The sequence below is a fragment of the Cyprinodon tularosa genome, unplaced genomic scaffold, assembly GCF_016077235.1.
Source record: "Cyprinodon tularosa strain WSP-4 unplaced genomic scaffold, ASM1607723v1 ctg623, whole genome shotgun sequence".
Classification (NCBI taxonomy): Eukaryota; Metazoa; Chordata; class Actinopteri; order Cyprinodontiformes; family Cyprinodontidae; genus Cyprinodon; species Cyprinodon tularosa.
In genome coordinates this window covers 117,947-137,833 of record NW_024039367.1, presented here as the reverse complement: position 1 = coordinate 137,833, position 19,887 = coordinate 117,947, and the positions used below count along the sequence as shown (strand labels likewise).

The 19,887-nt window shown below is 37.7% G+C and overlaps 1 protein-coding gene across 6 annotated transcripts in view; it reads right to left on the bottom strand.

The window, feature by feature from the left end:
- Positions 1-19,887, bottom strand: part of myo3a (myosin IIIA) — an 86,979-nt gene that overhangs the window by 1,267 nt on the left and 65,825 nt on the right. For 3 of the 6 annotated variants that reach the window (XM_038307931.1, XM_038307932.1, XM_038307936.1), the window contains 12 exons: positions 18,570-18,650; positions 17,291-17,371; positions 16,379-16,584; positions 16,178-16,289; positions 15,036-15,198; positions 14,866-14,952; positions 14,660-14,783; positions 12,336-13,560; positions 10,762-10,903; positions 6,100-6,191; positions 4,674-4,714; positions 2,417-2,719 (listed from right to left, as the gene is read on the bottom strand). In XM_038307931.1, the coding sequence (XP_038163859.1) occupies positions 2,417-2,719; positions 4,674-4,714; positions 6,100-6,191; positions 10,762-10,903; positions 12,336-13,560; positions 14,660-14,783; positions 14,866-14,952; positions 15,036-15,198; positions 16,178-16,289; positions 16,379-16,584; positions 17,291-17,371; positions 18,570-18,650 (2,657 nt within the window). The remainder of the gene's footprint in view (positions 1-2,416; positions 2,720-4,673; positions 4,715-6,099; positions 6,192-10,761; positions 10,904-12,335; positions 13,561-14,659; positions 14,784-14,865; positions 14,953-15,035; positions 15,199-16,177; positions 16,290-16,378; positions 16,585-17,290; positions 17,372-18,569; positions 18,651-19,887) is intronic. The other 3 variants (XM_038307933.1, XM_038307935.1, XM_038307934.1) reach the window with 1 other exon arrangement.

Genomic DNA, 19,887 nt, shown 5'->3' with positions numbered 1-19,887 from the left:
ACAGTAATGCTTTTTTCCTTTACTGACAGAAAATGCTGAGGCCAGAATGGTGATACCCTCCTGCCATCCAGCAGGGATGGTGGCAAGAGTTATACAGGAAGACTTTGCACTAAAACTAACTTAACTGACCTCAGTGCTGTTTCAGAATATCTCAGACCAGTGGCCCGAAAATGAGATCCGGGATAGATAAATGAAAAAGTGGGTGTGCAGACTGAGACTTCTTTGTCTATGTTCACACAACAGGAAAATATGACCAGGTTGGGATATTTTTGCACACATGCAACCCCACTCCCCACCCAACTCTTCCTGGTTCTAAAGACTTTTAAATCTAAATCATACAGGCAGTAGCCTCAGGGTTGTTTAATATATTAGTAGTAAGACCTTGGAGAAGAAAATGTATTTTAACAAAACATCATAAATGAGTATCAAGACATGCTGTAAGTCTAATTCCAAAAAAGTCCTATATTTTGCACATTTAAATATGGAGTTGGTTAGATGGCAAATAGTTCAGTAGGGGACTGAGCACTCATCCATGTGGAGCTCCAAGGTTAACTATAATGAAGGAGGAGAGGCTTGACAGTCTGTGGTTGGTGGAGAGGGTGACATGGATCAGCTTTTTAATGAGGATGTCTGACAGGATGCAGGGGCACCAGATGACTTCAGTTATACACTGCATGCTACATAGACCTGTTTTTCACATATGCATGTTGATGATCTTTGCACTAATGACTGGATTATTTGTTAATTTCTTCCACCTGCTTAACTCCGCCCAATTTTCATTTGCTGTCATCTGATCCACCTGTTCCAGCTTCTATTTAAGCTGCCTGTTTCCAGCCATTAGTGCCAGATTATTTGAGCCGAGTGTGAGAGTTCTCTAGCGTACCCAGTAGTGTTTAAATAACCTGATCCTGACCTATTTCTGTCTCTGGACTCCTGCGTTTCTGTTTGCCCCTGTTCCAGTCTGTTTCTGCCTGTTCTGTGTTCGGACTGCTGTTTGTATTCTGCCTGTTATGACCCTTGATCTGTCCCCTGACCCTGGCTTGGATTTTCCCTTCGGTACCTCTTCGTCTTTCTGATCTACTGGCCTGGACTTTTGCTTCTGGTTCGTCACCTGCTCTAGATTCTAACTCCAGAATATTCTGCTCTTCCTCTGCCTGCTGGCTTCCGCTCATCAGTCTGCACTTCCCCACACCTCGAACTCTCTGGGAAACTCCTGCTGCATGCTGTGGAGAAATCATCCGACTGGTTTCCACTCCTTCCTCTGGACACGGACAGAACTTAATAACAAGAGATTCCAGTAAGCTGTTCCCTGCTGATGAGCCGCAGTACTCTGAGCTTTCAACAAACCTTTTTACTTTTACACAAACCTGTCTGCCTGAATTCTGGGTCCTACTTTCTAACCCTTGACAATACATGGTGATGAGAATCAAGAGATGGTGTCAAATGAGCCCTAATATGAAGGAAGTCAAGCTTTTTCAAAAGAACTTCATAATGACTGAGATCAATGTGACCAGACCTGTAACTATTTAGGTCATTGATTACTTTTCTTTAGGAATGGGTAATATAATGGATTTAACTTAAAACTTACGTTGCTCCAGATGTTTCTGTGTTTTTCTCCAGATTTTTGTCATTGGTAATATTTACAACAGGTTGGCACAAAAGGTGTGTCCAGAAGACTGGTGAACGTGCAAGGGGTTCAAGGGAGGGTTGTGGTCACAGCTGAGATCAACAGCGGCGCAGTGATGCAAATTTACCGTGCAGAGCTATCCTGACCACAACAGTTTGATTTCTGTCAACCGTCTTCAGCAGAGAAACAAGCAATGGCTGGAAGGGAGGAAGGCTTTGTGTAGGAGTTCACAAAGCTCTGGTAAGTCTCTGAAACGTACTAGTTTCAGAGACTCTGAGTAATTTCTCTCCTCCGACACACTTGCATGAGGACCATCAGTAAATATCTTAACTACACGCTCTTGATAGAAATAAAAAACTAATAATGTTCATGCCTTGTGATCAACTGGGACAAAATTAATGTTGCAATATTATTTTAGACGAGACCAACTGCTTTTTGTCACATTTTGATGCATTTTCTTTTTTTAATAATTTTATCTCTTTATATTAATGTTTTTATTTTCAATAACATTTAGGTCATTTGACTAACTGCCAAGGAACTAATGCAAAATTGTTTAACTTATTGTTCATCCCTAAGGGAACCACCACTCCCAAGCGTAAAGCTGCTGATATCACTTTTTCTTAATTACATCACATCCCGCGGTAAACCAATAGCAAAAATCAGATGTAGTGACCCCAAATCAATAATCCAAAATGATGATTAATAAAATGATCAGCCTGTTTACCAGGAAGTGGTGCATCCCTTGCAGTAAATTAGGGAGTTTTATTATTGCTTCCTAGCAGAATATACCTGTTGTCTTGCTTTGTGAGTCTTGGAGGCTCGGGTTCACTGACAGCCCTCTCTCTCATCTGTCGAGTAGAACCTGAAGATCTTTGCTCTGTGGACGTCCGCCTGTCCCCATGATGACTCCTAAGGGTCGATCGTCTCCTGTCCATGGACTGTCTTCTCTCCATTGACTGTCTCCTCTCTACAGATTGTCTCCTCTCCGGTTTCCCCCTGACAGCTGTGCTCTCGGTGGCCATGCAGGGTTCGGACCTGCTGGTGGACAGGGTGTGGTAATATTGGTCATCCACATCAAGCAGCTTTCCAGGACTGGAGATCAAAGAGAGAAAAATTGTGAGATTAGTGGATTTTAAAACCTTACCAATTCACAACTAAACCCAGAATAAAATAAAATGTTCTTATTATTTTTTTAACACAATAGATCTCTGCTCTTGACTGAGACATATTGGGAAGAGATGTTAGGTTGAGCATCGTATTGGAAACTCTCCCTTGTATCCACTAATCTGCAGCTGTTTCAAAACTTTGCTGTACGTCTATAAATCAACGCTAAAAACCCATGTTTTTTTGAACGGCCTTTGACTGTTAGTTTAACTGTTACCTGTTATGTTTCACTAAGTTAAAGTTTGTGGTCCAACTCTTTTTATTTGCTTTACTACCTGCTTTTATCTTTACTTTACTTCTCTTTATTTTTTTCCGCTTTTGTTTTATTCTAATGTTTCATTCATGAAAAGTACTTTGAATTGTCTTTGTACTGAATTAGAATATTAGAATAATTAGAATTGCCTTACTGAAAGGTGTCATGATCTCGGCACTGATGGCTGGCCTAATTGCTCATTTCATCCACCTGCCAAACTGTGCCTGGTTTCCAATTACCACTCATCTTATTCACCTGCTGCTGCTTCTATTTATAGTCCAGTGACTCAGTCCCAGTCATCGTGGCCAGATTATTGCTGATGCTCTTGTTCATGTTCTCTGTCTCGGAGGCCAGTGAAGAGAGGGTTTTTTGCATTTCCTAGTATTTTGGATTTCCTGATCCAGTTCTGCCTCTCATTTGAGCTTGCCTGTTACCGTCTGAACATCCTACCTGAACTATCTCTAAACTCCTGGAACCCCCCAAACCAGGCTGTTCCTGTTCCCATTGGCATCCCTGACTGGGCTCCGGACTCCTGGACCTCTAAGCCTTCCTGTTCTGATTTGCTTCCCTGACCTGCCTCAGACTCCTGCTTGTTCTCCAGGGCTGCAGCTTCTGGGACACTCTGGGTGGTGCCTGCCGCATCTCCTTGGTAGCCCACCGGCTGGATTCTACCTCGTTCTGTCCTTTTTCATGACAAAAAGTGCTACAGTATAAATGGGTTCCATGACTTTTACAAAAAGCTGTCCTGACTTGTATAACCAAAACTCATTCTTTACTTGCAGAAATTATAGTAAGAATATATTACATTTCCAACTGGTTTCTGGGTGTAACACCAGTGTTATGGAATAACTGAAAGTTTCCAAGATGTTCCAGGAGGCTGCATCCCTCCCATCATGATGTATACTTCAGAGACAGACTGAAAAGCAGCTGTTGCAATAAATTGCAGATGCCTGCAGTAAAGCCTTCTTTCTTGCTTTTCCTTCTTTGAGACCTTCCCTGAAATTTACTATCATTTATGCACAGTACATTTCACTTCTTATCACCAGTGCTTTTCTATCGTCTATCCTCCTTTGCCGTCACCTCCATCCGGTGCTGCCGTCGTTTCTCCTGACCTTCTCATCCTTAATGATGCATGTAAACTGCTCCTGTCCATTCCTGGCTTTATTTATTTGCTAACAAATTATTCCCTTGATGTTTAGTGCATCGTTGCATCGTGTGGTTGGTATGTGTGTCTTCCTCAAGCTGTTGTGATAAAGCACCCTGGCCTCTTACTTGCTCAGCCATCCCTATCTGTCCATCTTCACCCCCTCGCTCTGGGTGGTAAACTCACCTTGCGGCTTGTGCAGAACATACATATGCATGAATAAACACATGGACACACACTTTCACAGAGGTTCATCAACTTACGTCTTAGAAAAAAGAACTATAACACCCATTTTGCAGGTCTGATAAATTATCTAGATAACTTGAGAGAGTCAGTTAAAGAGAGGATGAGTTTGTTGAGACCATAATTAAGTTTAAGTCTGGAAACATTCAACATATCAGGCATTTGGCCTTCCTTCAGGCCAAGGTATAAAAGTGATATAATATCTTAAAAAAAGTGAATTGAAACAAGAGTAATATGCTTACTCTTCTTTTCTTGGCTTGCGTTTATCATCCTGGACAGATCTCTGTATGGGAGAAGAGAGAAAATCAAGTTTTAAAATAAAAACTGAAATAATATTTAAAAATAATAAATGTACAATTACTATCAAATTAAATTAAAAGTAGAAAATTACAAACATTTACAACAGAAATACTTTAAACTTTGTCCAAAATGGTGCCAGAATATCTTCTTTGGCAAGCATTATACAGCATTACACAAACACAATCAAATGACCGTTTTTAATGCATGAAAATAAGCTTTTAAAATAGAAAGAGGCACATATTACAGTTGTTGGCTCATTTAGAAAGTTAAAACTATTAAAAAAGCTGTTCTTATTTTGGGAAGTTTAAAGAATAGTTCTTATTTACAGAAAATTAACATTACAAATAGAAAAAATTATTTCTTGTAGATGTTCTTTTAGGCCAGTGGAACATTTAATTTTATGTATTATGGGAGCAGATGGAATGAGAGATGAGATGGAAGAGTTTGTCATTTAAAGTTATTTTTCAACAGCTGGCTTGAAATCCGGGGAAAAAAATTGTGTTGTGTTTCATCAGCTTTAAATAGTTTCACCAACTACCAATAAATATTCAAAAGATTATCTCTTTGTTGTTTTCTAGTTTAATATAATTGACAATATGAAAAGATTTTCCTGGAAAGATTTTAAAAGAACTATATTTAGTTAGGATTGATTCTGTATAACTGGATACAAACTGGACTGTGTTTTGCAAAGTACCCTGAGCCTTTTTCAGTGTTTTATCTTGCAAATATAATTTTCTCTTGAGAAAAATACACTAAAACATCAAGGCTCCTCCTAATAATAGAACAATACTAAGAAATCCTCTGGAAATTGATAACTGGGCTTCTAAGTGACCAATGACTAGACCAAAGATTTTGCTACAGTACATACATGTAAATGTAATCGAAACATAAAATTAATGGTGTTATCATCCATAAAAGCACTTTTGCTTAATTCAATCAAGAAGTGAATATATGAATACCTTAATAGGATCTCCAGTTAACTTTAAAGTTTTACAAGCTAGTTTTATAGAAGACCTAACATCAAAAGTACAATGCAGATTTAGGAATTTTGTTTGTTTTGTTTTAAGGTTTAAGGTTACTTAATAATTTGTCATACCACAGATAATGAAACGATTACAATATGAAAATATAGGACAGCAAAAAACAAAATACTTTAATTTCTAGGATGAAAACCATGTCCCATGTATGAAAAACATTTTTTTTCAAACACTTCAGCAACATTAGCAGTTAAAGCCCCACCAGCACAATCAAAATACAAACCAATCAATGGTGCTCTGTTAAAGGCAACAACTGGGAAAGCAATTACCGCTTTGAAAAGTTTGTTGACAAAAGCATCCTGAATCAATCACCATCTTTTCTGCTACTCACATGAATGAGCGTGTAATAAGTGGAGTCCTCCGGTGTGTTCAGGGTCTTTGGTTGTTGCGTTCTGCGGGGGGTTCTTGAAAATCTCTTATCAGCTGAAAAAGTAACAAAGGCATTTAAAAACATCAGGTGGCAGTTCTGCAGTTTGGAGCTTTAGCTCGCTGAAATATATATATATAAAAAGAACAGAGGCAAACACATTTCTACATCCTCTGGTAAAGGAAAAAGGAGAGACCCTCTCTCTGTGTGTGAGGGGCAGTTCGTTTCTGTAAGCTTAGGCTAATCAAACTATTATTAATTATGATTCCAAAGTTTGCAACTCAATATTTAGCTTATTTTCATATAGATTAATGCAGCTGCTTTTTTTCCCCACAAAGACATTCAAAATAAATTAATTCTAGATATACATAAGAATTAAGAAACATTTGAAAATCCATTACCACAAAAACAATAATTCAGCGAGTAGATACCAAATATCCAAAGATATTCTTTTCTGTTAGAAAGCTGGTTTACATAAGACATACAGTTAAAGAAAATACAACCAGGGGAATCTCTTTAATAGACAATATCTTAAAGTCATTTTTTTTAGTAATTCAGTTCAAAAAGTGAATCTCTGGTATTATATCAACTCATTAGACACAGATAGAAAGGGTAAAAAGTGTACAATCATGCCAATTTTTATCATTATAGATTATTGCTAATAATTCTAAAAATCTAATTGAAACCAAGGTTGCTTTAATTGCAGGTTTTAGTTTGCCAACTTTGTTGGATCTGTCACCTCTCATACTTATCTTGACAATACCGAATAGATTCTCTTTACAGTTAGTCAGGCGGTTTTGTACCTTAATCAAAGACAGCGTCACCATGGTCATTGAACCAGAATTTGGTTTCTTTGGCAGTGTGAACCTGTACCAAGATCAGTTTGATGACATACTTTAAATTTCCCCAGCTGCTCGTATGACTTTACACTTGATAAAACACAGTCAACCAAAACCAGCAGAGGACATGGATCCCTGAATCATCATATGAAAATAAGAATAAAGAAGCAACTTAATCTTTAATGGCAAGTGTGTATATATTCTATATTTATAAATCTTTACATCTGTACAGTTTTGTCTAAAATACTGTTCAGAGAAGGTCATTATTTCAGCAGATGATATGTTTTATAGTCAGTGTTCCACTACTCTAGATAATGATTCAGTTACGAAATAAGTTGACGATTATTTAAATAATCATTTAATCATGAGTAATGAATGCAATGAATTATTTCAGCCCTCGATGAACCTTAATAAACTTTATATTGTGACTGTTTTCTCTCCCCATAGACTCTGGGCCCATGTTTTCCCAATGAAATGTAAAAAGGTAGATGCACCTGTCTGCTTCAGGTGAGGCTAGGTATAATACATTTTAGAGTAGCGAAATTCTGAAACAAATGTGGAGTGTGGTGGCCTAGTGGTTAGGGCATTGCACTTGGATCCCATAGGCCCTGAGCTCAAGCCCCACTCCTACGGACTGCTACTCTGGATCCCTGAGCAAGACCCTTAACTCCACACTGCTCCCAGGGAGCCTCAAAATGGCAGCCAACTGCTCCCCAAGGGGATGGGTTAAATGCAGAGGGTTTATTTCATTGCTTTGTACTTGTGACAGTGTAATGACAATAAAGTTGAATTCTATTCTTAACTGTAACCATCAAAACTGAGACAAACACATGCAACTGAAATATAGGATAGTGTGATAAATAAATCAAAAAATTTGATTTAGTCTTCAACTTATCTAAATAAATTACGTTTTAAATTATATTCTATCGTTTGTTGAACCTTTCTTTCTTTTTTAACATGTCAAGAAAAACAGCAAAATTACAGCATGAAATATTCTGATTACTATATGCAAAACATAAAAGTATTGGAGGACATGCCTTAAAGCTGCAGTCTGTAACATTGAGGAGAGAGCAGACTTCGACTGAAAATTTGAAGAAAAACAGGTTTCACGCCACTCCCCCACCCTCTCTGCTTCACTCATGCCCCACCTCCAAGCTCCACCCCTCTCACAGCATCTGCGCGGCTACCGCATGCGACCAGAATGGGGGGGCGGGGGGGGGGGGGGGGGGGGGGGGGGCGGGGGGGGATTCAGCGTGTGTGAGCTGTGATTGACACTCCATCAGACGCTCCTCTGGCTGTGATTGGTTGTTTTGACTCGTCCCGAATTATTCTTTCCAGATTGAAATACAGGCAGTAGGCGGTACCAATTGAAGCAGTTTTTTTCACAGGTTACATATCACATGTACTGCTGTCTGGGCATAGGGACAGTTTTAGCCAGTATGACAAAAAAGTGATTTTTAAAAACTTACAGACTTCAGCTTTAATGAAGATTTCTGCAATGTTTGAGACAATTACATCTTGAGAGTGATCTTAGAGACAATTGGATCTTTTTAACCAGGAAATGACATTTGAGATGTATTTTCCCCACATTCATGAAGTATTTTTTTTCTAGTGTTTTTTTTTTACATAATTATGTGTGAAACAGCTGTTTAAAAAAAGCTTCCCATAAATTCCTTATCATCCATGTTGTGCCTGTCAAGATGCACGCCTTCTACCTGAGCTTTAATTTGTCATAATTTCCCTCATCGCTCTCCTAGACAGTATCACTCATCTATGTTATTGCAATTATAAACATATTAGACTGACCTTTGCTTGCTGTTTATTATTAATGTGCAAACTGGCAGAGAAATAATCCATCATATGCAGAAGCACCCAGGTAAAGAAGATGAAAAGTGTCAAATGTTATTAAACAACTCCATCCTAAAGGTCATTCTCTTTCAAACAGTCGAGTAATGCTAAGTTTAAACATCGTCATATTAATTTCTGCCATAATTGTTGGCTCCAAAAACATGATTAATTTTGTTGACCTTTTCTATGAAGAATAGTGGGGCAGACATTCCTCTGCTTTCATTGCATGTGGCGCTAATGATTCTGGCTGAGCTTTTTGTGTCACCGCAATTCATGTGGACAGATTAGCTCTGTGTTTGGGAAAAATATTCTTAAAGATGGAGACATGTTTTATTTCCTATGCTGGCCCCTAGAAGTTACAGAGATAACTGATTGTGTTTAACATCAATCAATGTGCTGTGCTGGAGGAATGTCTGTAAAGGGCAAAAATCGTAAAAAAAAGTCTTTATACCATGTGGGCTGTGAAGCAAACATCTGAGCTTACCCTAGCACAAACAAAAACACCCCCAAAAGAATAATTTGATGTGATAGTAGAAAAGTATGAAAAAGTGTTATTTCAAAGTTAAGTTGTTTAATAAAGAAAACTGAATTTGAATTTTTTTTGTAATTTTTTGGAAATTGTCAGGACATCTTTTTTTTTGGCAGTGGGTAACAACAGAAGCTAGGTTAATAACGCCACTGTGAAGTTTAGAGAAATTTTCTTCTGCTTGTGACATTTCATGGGCATTGCGTTATGCATAAGTTAGGCTGCCATTAGACATAAATTCTGGACTTGTTATAAATACACTATGTATATGCTGAAAATTGAAAAAAAGTGCATAGAAAGTTCAGCGTATGCCAGCCTTTTAGAAGATTCTGGGACGTCGGCATAAGCTGGCTAAATTGTCATGGTATTACAGCGCCATAACACTGACTGCCTGTAGCTCAGAGAATAGACTTTAAAATCCTTCTGTTAGTCTATAAATCACTGAATGGATCATAACCTCAATACATAACAGATCTTTCGTCAGTGTATGAACCTCCCAGACCACTCAGGTGTTCTAGTTCAAGCCTACTCTGTCCACACAGAACTACTGTAGAACTGTGGCTCAGAGCTTCCAAAGGAATTAGTAACAGCTGAATAGCAAGTTACATTTGTAATACTTAATTCAAAGTAGTTGATAGATTGTAATATTTCTGAAGTGCAGAAACCTTGATAAGACATTGTGAACAAGATTTAAATCATACAAACATCAAACAAATTGATAAAGATAGCAATATTATTCCATTATCTCCATCAGACACCCAAACCTATTTAAAATATCTCATTTGTGGTGCCAGCTAAATTTTTTTTAACAACAAACGTACCATTTTCTGCTTCTCTCACTCACCACAGTGAAACCAATTACAGTTATCAGCTGTGCAAATCTAATTTCACTTCAGATGACTCATCCAGTAGCAAGGTGCTTCCTGTTTTGGCACTTGACTTTCTCGGCTTTCCTGATCTAATGAAGTTGCATGACGGTGGGAATGGAAAAGGAAGCAGGGCCTTCATAAAGTCATTATTGGATCGAGAAAGGTTGCAATTACATTTCTGAATAGCTCAAGAGAAGAGCAAATATAGCTGGAAAAAGATCCAAAGGCTGATTGGATGAGCGTCTCTTCCTGTCTCAGATTTTAGACCTTTACTGTTAGTGTCTTTTGGGGTTTCTTAGGGTTATTTGATCTAAAGTCGTTACCACCTTGAGTTATATCTATGTAGTGTTGGCTAAAAATGCGTGGAGTGTAAAAATCTAAATTATTTGCCTCTAAAGTGAAAATATTTATTATCAGAAATAATAAAACTTTTAACAACAAAGCCCAACCTTGACATTAACCTGGGTCATTGTCTGCTGGCAATATGAATGATGTTTATTACTCAACAATCTGTTTCTTTCTAAGCCAATCTCACTTATCTTACCTGACTGGATCTGCGGGGTGTAGCCATTGATTGCTTTTCCTCTAAGAAACAATACATTGTTTTCCGAATTTGATTGATGCACCTGGATGATCTCGCTCAGCTTTTGCTGCAGGGTTGAAAAGTCCTGGGAAGTCTTTTCAATCTGTTGAAGAGATTAGAAAAGACATGACTAGAATAGGAGCAAAGTTTCATCCTGTAAGCAAACTGAGCTGTTGAAAGAAAATATGTTATTAGTATTTTTGTAGTTGTGATGAGAATTTTAAATACACTTATCATTGACCTTAAGTTTCACATTCATTTAGGGACTAAAAAACCCCAAGCCTATAATTAACTGGAAAACTGGAAGAAAACCAGTGTCTCTAGTTCCATTTCAATTACAGATGTTTGGAAAACTATGTCGATATTCTTTCAATGCAGAATATTTCATCTTTACACAAGGCAGTAAGGTCCAGTTGCAGTGACGTGAAGAAATGGTTTCTGCTAAATATATTTTTGATGCGACTGAAAAGTCAGCTCATCAAAGCATATTAACTTTTCATTAAAAAAAACGTACGTTTTTTCAAAATTGCAGCGTTTACATTTAGCAAATTTATTTTAATTTGTTTAATTACAATTTGCACAGTTTGATGGTTAATGGAAACCCAGCTGCTGTCTACATTAAAGCCAGCTTTACGTCTCCATGGACTGAGAGGAGGCAGCCAAGAGACCAGTTTGTGGAACAAGGGCCAAACCATCACGCTGGAAGAAAATTGTGAAGGATGCTCAGTTCCTCGTGTACTGACAGGGATGCGACTAAGACTGAAATCTTTGGTCCAAACTGACCACCTGCACCTTGCCACATGGAAAACATTAATACTTTAAAGAAAACATATTATGATCTTCAGAAAAAACAACTGAGTTGTTGAGTAAGATTAAAAAGAAAATATTTAAACATTTTAAACTCTTGTATCTATCTATAGTCTTGTGTTCATTAATTTATGAGACTTTATGCAATAGCAAAACATTTAAATTCAGTGAAATAGCCTGCTTGCTGTTTGACTAAGCTTTGTCTTCACAATGACAATTTAGAGCAGCAGATAAAGACCAGATCAATCTTTCCTTCCTAAACTCTGACCTTCCATCACTTCAGAACATGGTCCCAAGATAAACAAGCTCTTTTGCTTAAAATAGAGATGTATTCCCCACTAGCATAGATCAATTTACCTCTATGCATTTAAGAGGTATAGCATTTTTTAGACCTGAGTCTGCAAAATGATCAAGGGGAAGTTAAAGGTGGCACAGAAATGCCAAAATAAACACATTATCAGCAAAAAAAGCAAGGCCATGAATTACCAAAGCCATACTCTACTCTGTCTATATCTACAGGTTAAGAACGTGTTCATGACTCCTACAAACTGGATCTGTGGAGGAAACCAGCCAACTACAACTAACTCTACGAGTTGTAAGCTATGGTGAAATATTCAAGCACAATTGTGCAAGCAATGTATTGACAGATACAAAAAGCGTTTGGTTAATAGGCATCTTGGTAAGAGATTTTCAATCCAATTTCATCATGTTCCTAACTGGCACTGTACCTCTTTGGAGAAGCTCTCTAGCTGCTCGGCTTCACTCCTGGCTGCCTCCTTGTTGGCCTTAAGGTTCTTCCTGTCCTTGTACCCTCTGAAGTTACTCTGGATCTTCACAGCAGCATGCTCTTCCTCCTGTCTTTCTTTTTCAAGGTCTCCCTCCTCTTTGCGTTCAATAACCACATCTGTAACATCCAGTGCCTCATCCCTTTCTTTGGCATCCTGCGCCGTATTGTCAGGACTGGCACTTCCTTCGCTGACTTTCTGCTGTGCTTCTTTTTCAGCTTTCAGCTTCTTACGGTCCCGATGACCTCTGAAATTACTCTGAAGGACAGTTGCTGCTTTTTCCTCATCTGGTCCCTCTGGACTTGCAGGTAAAATGCCCTCTTGGTTGTCAGGAAGGGATTCCTCTATCTTTGCACCATTCTCCTCCTTTTTTGATTCCTTCTTGTTTTTCTTGGGAATCTTTCCTTCCTCCTCGAGTCGTTTTCTCTCCTTATGACCACGGAAGTTACTTTGAATCACTACAGCTGCCTTAGTCTCCTCTGGGTCATCAAGCTTGGCATCAGTGGAAGAAACATCTGCTCCAGGTAGAGCCTCCGTTGGTTCTGCCTGCTCCTCTTTCTGGCTGCTTCCTATCTGTTTCTTAGCTGGGACCTTCCCTTCTTGCTGTAATCTCTTCCTCTCTTTATGGCCTCTAAAATTACTTTGGATAACAGTGGCTGCTTTGGTTTCCTCCTCTAGATTGACAGCTTCATCTCCTGGAGCCTTTTCCTGTCCATCTACATTTCCAATGTCTGCGTCCTGAATTACAGCTTCATCTATAACTTCTGTGTTCTCCTCATCTTCTGGTACCTGAGTGTTATCACTATCATCATTTTCCTCCGCCTCATAGGTGCTCTCATCCTCTTCTTCATTGCTCTCCCCCTGATTATTAGCTGTGTTCTCCTCTTTGCCTTTGGCAGTGGTTGCCTCAGGTTCCTGTTGCAGATCCACAGCCTCATTTGGTATCTCCAACTCGTTGCCAGCCAGTGTCTTTTTCCTCTCTTTGAACTTTTTTCTCTCTTTGTAGCCTCGGTAGTTACTCTGAAGAACCACTGCTGCTTTTGCTTCTTCCTCCTCATTGTTGTCCTTATTAGAGCCTGTTTCATCAGCACTGCCTTTTGTGAGATCTGGCACCTGTCCCTGCTCTTCTTTAAGAGCCTTCTCTGCTCGCTCCTTCTCTTTGGCTTCCCTGCAAACAAAATCATGTCTTTGTCAGAAAGCATGGACAAGATCTCATTTGTTTATGTTACAACAATTGAAAAGGCTTATTCAACAATTCAGTCTGTCCATTTTTTGGATTACAGACCAAAAACTGTGGTTATTTTGTCTCAGAAAACCCTTTTGACCTGTTATATACATATGAAGAGGAAGGAAAACCATGCCTGGTATTTAAAGTTTTCTTCACATCTAGAATATAGATACTGTGGTATAGATTTGTATTTTGCCTTCTCTGAGTTTGATCTTTGAGCAGCTTTTCTGTGCCACAACATAAAGCTGACTTCACCATTGCTAATGTGGGGATGTGTTTAGGGTGTTATCGATCACATGTTGAACTTGTCCCCAATGTGAATTGCGGCAGGTTGCATAGGTGACATTGTGTGTCTTTCTTCACCAATGTAACATTCTAGATTTATTTAGGAAAATTACAGATTCTTAGAGTGAGTGGTCGTCTAATGGCTGTGTGGTAAAAAAGGTTTTCCTGCCTCAGCTTTGGATCTTTGCTACTTCTCCAGATCTACCACTGACCTCTTGGCTTATACTCTCATCAATCCCATTATAAGGACCATGTAGGCACCATTTTCTTTCCATGTTTAGATAGTTGGTCAAACAGAGCTGTGTAAAATATCCAAATCTGGGGATATTTTTTAATAACCATGGTTTAAATTTCTCCATATCCTATAGTTTGCTCCGTTACTTGGTCTTCATGATGCCGTTTGTTCCCTAAGTTTGTTAATAAACATCTAAAATCTTTACAGGATGGCAACTGGATTTATACTATTAGATTCAACACTGATGGACTACTTACTTATATGTTAGCTTAAATGTTTATATTTGTATTTTTTTATTTAAGGTTTGTAGAGCAGACTAAGCTCAATAGCATGCCTCATTTGAGATATCTACTGATGTAAAAAATCTGCTTCACAAGATTTTCAGCAAATCTTTATGTTGATCCATCACATAATTCCCAAAAATGATAAGATTTTGGTTTTAATGAAATGAAACAAAAAGAAGATGAGCAGGTATGAATCTTTGCGAGGGAATAATGTAATTTAAATTTCTTCTTCTACCGTTTTCGTTGGAAGCTTTTCCGCTCCTTGTGCCCTCTGTAGCGAGCCTGGATCTTGGTTGCTGCCTTGTTCTTCTCATCTACCAACTCCTTGTATGACTTTCTTGCAAGAAATCCCTTGCAAACTGAAGCCAGCAATTGACTGGTTTAGAAAGATCAAATTTACATGAACAAAAACCATATTTTTTGCCTCCATGAGTTACTTACCAGCCTGAAATTGGATTATAAAGGCTTCAAACTTTGCTTTGCTTTTATCGTCCGCTACCTTCTTCCGGACTTTTTGACCTCTGTAAGCTGCAGACGAAAGCATGGATCAGTGTAAATTCTAACAGTTGACCATGTTTTGAGTACAGGACCTTAGTGAAGACTTAACGGACCTGACTGAAGCACTAGAGCACTATGTTCTCGCTCTTTGAGCAGCCTCTGGTAGCGTTTGGCTCCCAGCCAGCCTCGGACAGAAGCTTGAAGAAGGATGATCCTTTGTGTTGCCTGCTGCACCATCAGATTCAGATGTTCGACGTGGTAGTATTTCAAGAACACCTTTGAAGCCCAACATAAATTACTTAGACATGGTTCAACAGTTGGAGAAAAGAGGAACGGTTAAGCTTTATTATTATTAACATTTGAGCAGGGATTCTGCTTTGATTTTTAAGTTGGGATCATCCAGATTGCAGTTTTTTTCCACTGAAATTGTTGATAATAGCCCTATATTTTCAAAAAACGTCCATTTAATTAGTTCATTCTAGGGGTGGGTAGTAACTAGTAACATTAAATTTTACATTAACTAACATTATGAAAAAAAATAGGAATAGTGTTACTTCTTGTGAAGTATCACTACTCCAACTTTGAGTAATTTGTAGATCAGATTGTTATAAAATAAACAGCAATTTTTTATCCTGTCAATGTATATATACATTTCTTCCTGTACAGATTTATTGTTAGTTTGTGTTAGTTTTATATTGAAAATATATGGATTTAGAAAAGTGTTTCCTCTGCGTATTTTTTACTATTTTGTACCTTGCACATAAAATCTGTTGCTCTACATAATTCTAAACATTATGAGCCAATAATATGCTGCTATCACCCAATATTATTCAATAATTAAGTAGCCTTTTCAACAAATACTTTCTTTACTTTTACTTAAGTAATTCCTTGGATAAGGATACTTTTTACTTTTACTTGAGTAAAAAAAAAAAATTTGAAGTAGTGCTACTCTTACTTGCGTACAGTTTTTGGCTCCTCCAACCATCTGCATTAACTTTGCAAATTGCCAGTCAAATGCTAAATCAAGGTCTGTTCCACAAATTCACATTCTTTCTATTTCAAGAAAATCTAGTTGATACATTTAAATAAAATATGATTATAATATATTTAAGTTATATAAATCTAAAACATCAGTCAAAGAGAATCTATCCCAATCACTGATAATTAAAACTGATCAACAGTTTAGGTTTTAGATGTGATGCATGCTAGTTTAGCTCCTAAATATATGATCTGTTCAGAGATTATTTTTGTGCACCTTAGTTTTCCCCATTGCCCAATTCTCCAGTTTAGCCTTCTCCAGTATTGCAGCGCACGTCTCTGGAGTCGCAGCCGGCTCCTCGTGAGCATTAAAGGCCAAGATGTAGTACCTGCAGGATTCAATGCATTTGTTTATTTGTGAGTATAAAAAGTGTAAATATTCAGCTGAGCTTCCACGGTTCTTTAGTGGTAGTCTGACCTCTTAATGAAATTAGCAAACAAGATGCGGTGAGAGTAGCCCTGTCGTCTGATTTTGGCAGTTTCCAGGACGCCAGTGTATCGCAGCTGGACCAGAACCTTCTCGCGGTCGAACTTGTTTGCCTGGCGATCATTGTTGGGTTTGAGGCAGCGGACAAAGTGAGGCTGCCCCGCCACCATCTTGGATAGGAGGTCCATCAGAGAGTACTGTGACAACATGACAGAGTTTAATGAGAAAAATCAAGAAAGCGAAAGAATCTCAGAAAGAGTTAGGAACATGTCACTTTTATCTACATTAAGCAGGTTGGTTCAACTTAAAAGATAAAATACAAACTAAAAATGCCAAAGTTACCATATTTTAAAGAACTTATTCAGAGTTTTAATGTCACATCAGGGATCTTGCCAAAGAACAAAACTTTACAACCAAAAGTTAGAAATATAATAAGTGTGTCCATATATTTCTACCAGATGGTAGACTAAATATAACAGACACTATAGCTCTTAAGTCCATCTGGCTTATTTGGTTCTATATATAACTATTTAAGCTGAGCTTTTTTTTATTTTCACTTCTATTTTGCTTTATTTGGGGCTTTTTTAAGTGGTGGTATTTTTAAAAGGACGTTGAGTCAAACACAAACAAAGGGTTAATTTCAAACCACTATCATGCATTCATTTGCACGGCAAAATGGATACTGTAGCACAAATCATCTGAGGCTGCAATAAATTGATTTGTAAAATTAATTTGTTTTAACTTCATATAAACTACATCTATAGTTCTGATCTACATAAATAAAAAACTTTATGATTAAAGGTACACTGTAGATGGTTTGACTGCAGTGGAAAATATTGATGGCGAAATTTTTATTACTTCACTGAAAACAAACAACAGCTTAAAGCTGGGGTAATTTCTTACTCTGAAGTACGATGCCACAGTTTGTGTCTTCATGTTGGTTGTTTCTCTTGGGTGGTAGGTGGCATCAGAAGGCTCTGATTTCTGAAAAACAAATGCAGCGAAAAAATTAGCAAATTGTATGCTGTAGTATATTTCCTGCTGCGTTTTCCAGGAGAAAACATTTTGCACACTGAGCAAAAAAAGCTGCATAACCTCCCCTTTCATCAGGTTCCTCAGTTTGACACCTGTTCTTCCTTTGATTTGACTTGGCTCTGGATAGATGTCGGTAACAGTGTACCTTTTTCCCCATCCAAGACAATTTGCAAGTGGTAAAGATGCAGTCACAAAGCTTTTTCAATCTGTTGTTCTCCATATGGCATTTTACTGCTTCTGCACTCAGATTATTTGCAACCACTGTTCTCCACTTACATTGCTCCCACTGATGAGCGAAACAACTTAAAATGAATTAATTATAATCTCAAGTTTTCAAGTAGTTTAGATTATAATAATTTTAGAAATTATTATAATTATTATAAATCTCAAGCAGTTGTTTTTAGGAATGCGAAAAAAGAATACTTCTCTGTTCTTCCACCACACATGGAGACGTGGACTTTAACAGCAAACGGAATAAGCTACAGATGAGACAAAGACTAAGCAAGAAAGGAATATGAGGAAAAAATCATCCTGCTTATATATATAAGCCAGCATGAACTCTTCAACAATCTGCACTGCAAAAAATAGAAACCTCAATAAGTTATTTTTTCTTAAAATAAGTGAATTTTTCCTTGAATTGAGGACGTAAGTAAGACACTTTGCCAATGGAACAAGACAATTTCCTTTTAAAATAAGAAAAAACTATTTTATCGTCTTATTTCAAGTAAATATTATCTAACTATCTTATTTTAAGAGTAAAAACACTCATTCCATTGGCAGATCATCTTATTTACCTGCTCAAATTAAGGGTAAATATACTTAATTTAAGAATTTTTTTACTTATTTCTGGATTGTTTTTGCAGTGTGGGCTTTTTTTTTCCTCAAAGCCACTTCTGATCAAGTCTCATACAAAATTGACTTCAATTCCAAGTGCCATATTGGCAAACAGGACATGTTGAATATATGAATAAATAAAAAACATCTAACAAAAATGAATACAAAAAACAAAAAGTGTGACAGTTTTTATAAAAATCTAAAGGCCTCTCAAATGATCGAGTAGTCACTGGATTATTTGGTAGGATAAGGATCCCTGACATGTTGATGGCATCAACTGTATCTTTTGTCTCTTTGGAAAATCACCAATCACCTTTTGAACTTGCACTGTGTCTTGAAGAGGCACATCGAGCAAGCAATGTTTTTCTGGAGTGTGCTTTAATATCCAAGAAGGCTGCAAGAGATACAAATGGACAAGTGCTAAAATGAACAGCACCCACTAACTGAACACAACTGGTTTACATCTAATGCTAATAAAGTGAAGTGGATACCATTATACATGTATTCCAAACTCAAACAAAAAAAATCACAAAACTTTTACAATTAACAAAAGGACACAGTGAATAGCTAGAGATTTTTGACAACTAACGGGAAGGATGTGATAATAAATCTACATCTAGATGCTAGCAGAAATGGGTAATCATTACTGAGCAAACCATCAGCCTGATACAGTTTGTGCTTTTTAAACTGTTCATTGTTGCCTCTTAAGAGGCGAGCTTTTGATGAGCTTTTCAGGCTCTAAGATATGCAAATGAATGGAAATGAATTCAAGACCTCGTCAAACGCAGTGCATCTAGCTTCTGTCAATTGCTTTGAGGTTAGTAAATCGCCTTGAGGCTTACATTTAGCAGACAGTGCAGCCGTGTACGAATGCAATCTAAAGCAAATCACACAAGTAAATACCATAATTAAGTTGCCTGGAGGGGTTTTATTTGGAAGATGCTAAACAACAGAGATGGTTATTGAATGCTTAGACTGAAAAATTGACATTTTAAATATTGTAAAGTAGATTTTTAGAACTTTGAAGCTTGTTTACCAAAACTACAATGGATTGCAAATGTATTCGCACTACCTCAAATTTTCCAGATTTCAAGTTCAAGTACATAATTTCCCTATGCACTGATCCACTCACCAGTGCATAGGGAAATTATGTAACAAAAAATTGTGCAGGATGAAATACAGAGAATAAATAGGTCAGAATCATTAAAATAGCCCTTGTGCATTGCATGTGGTTTGCTCCAAAAAATCTGGGTATTGATTAGAGTGACTGTTGTGTTTTAAAACCTGTTACTGAGAGCAAGTTTGTGACCCCTGTGCACTAGTTCAAACACAAGGTTGTTCTGGGTGAGTTCAGCCCCCCATAATACTGAGTGCTCCCTTGAGACAGAATGTTCTATAGAGGTCCTTCAGGGAGGGAGGAGAAACTATGTTGTCTTTGTACAGATATGCTGTAAATCAGCAAACTTTAAATAGAGCAGCAGTAGAAGACGTTCAGCAGTAGGCTCGGTTGAGCCTTATGGAAACCATCAAAAGTGGAGATGATGTTGAGCCTGATGGATGAAAGAGCACCAATGGAGGTCTGAATCCATGTCCACAGGCGTCAAATACAGGCCTTATTCACACAAGGCAGA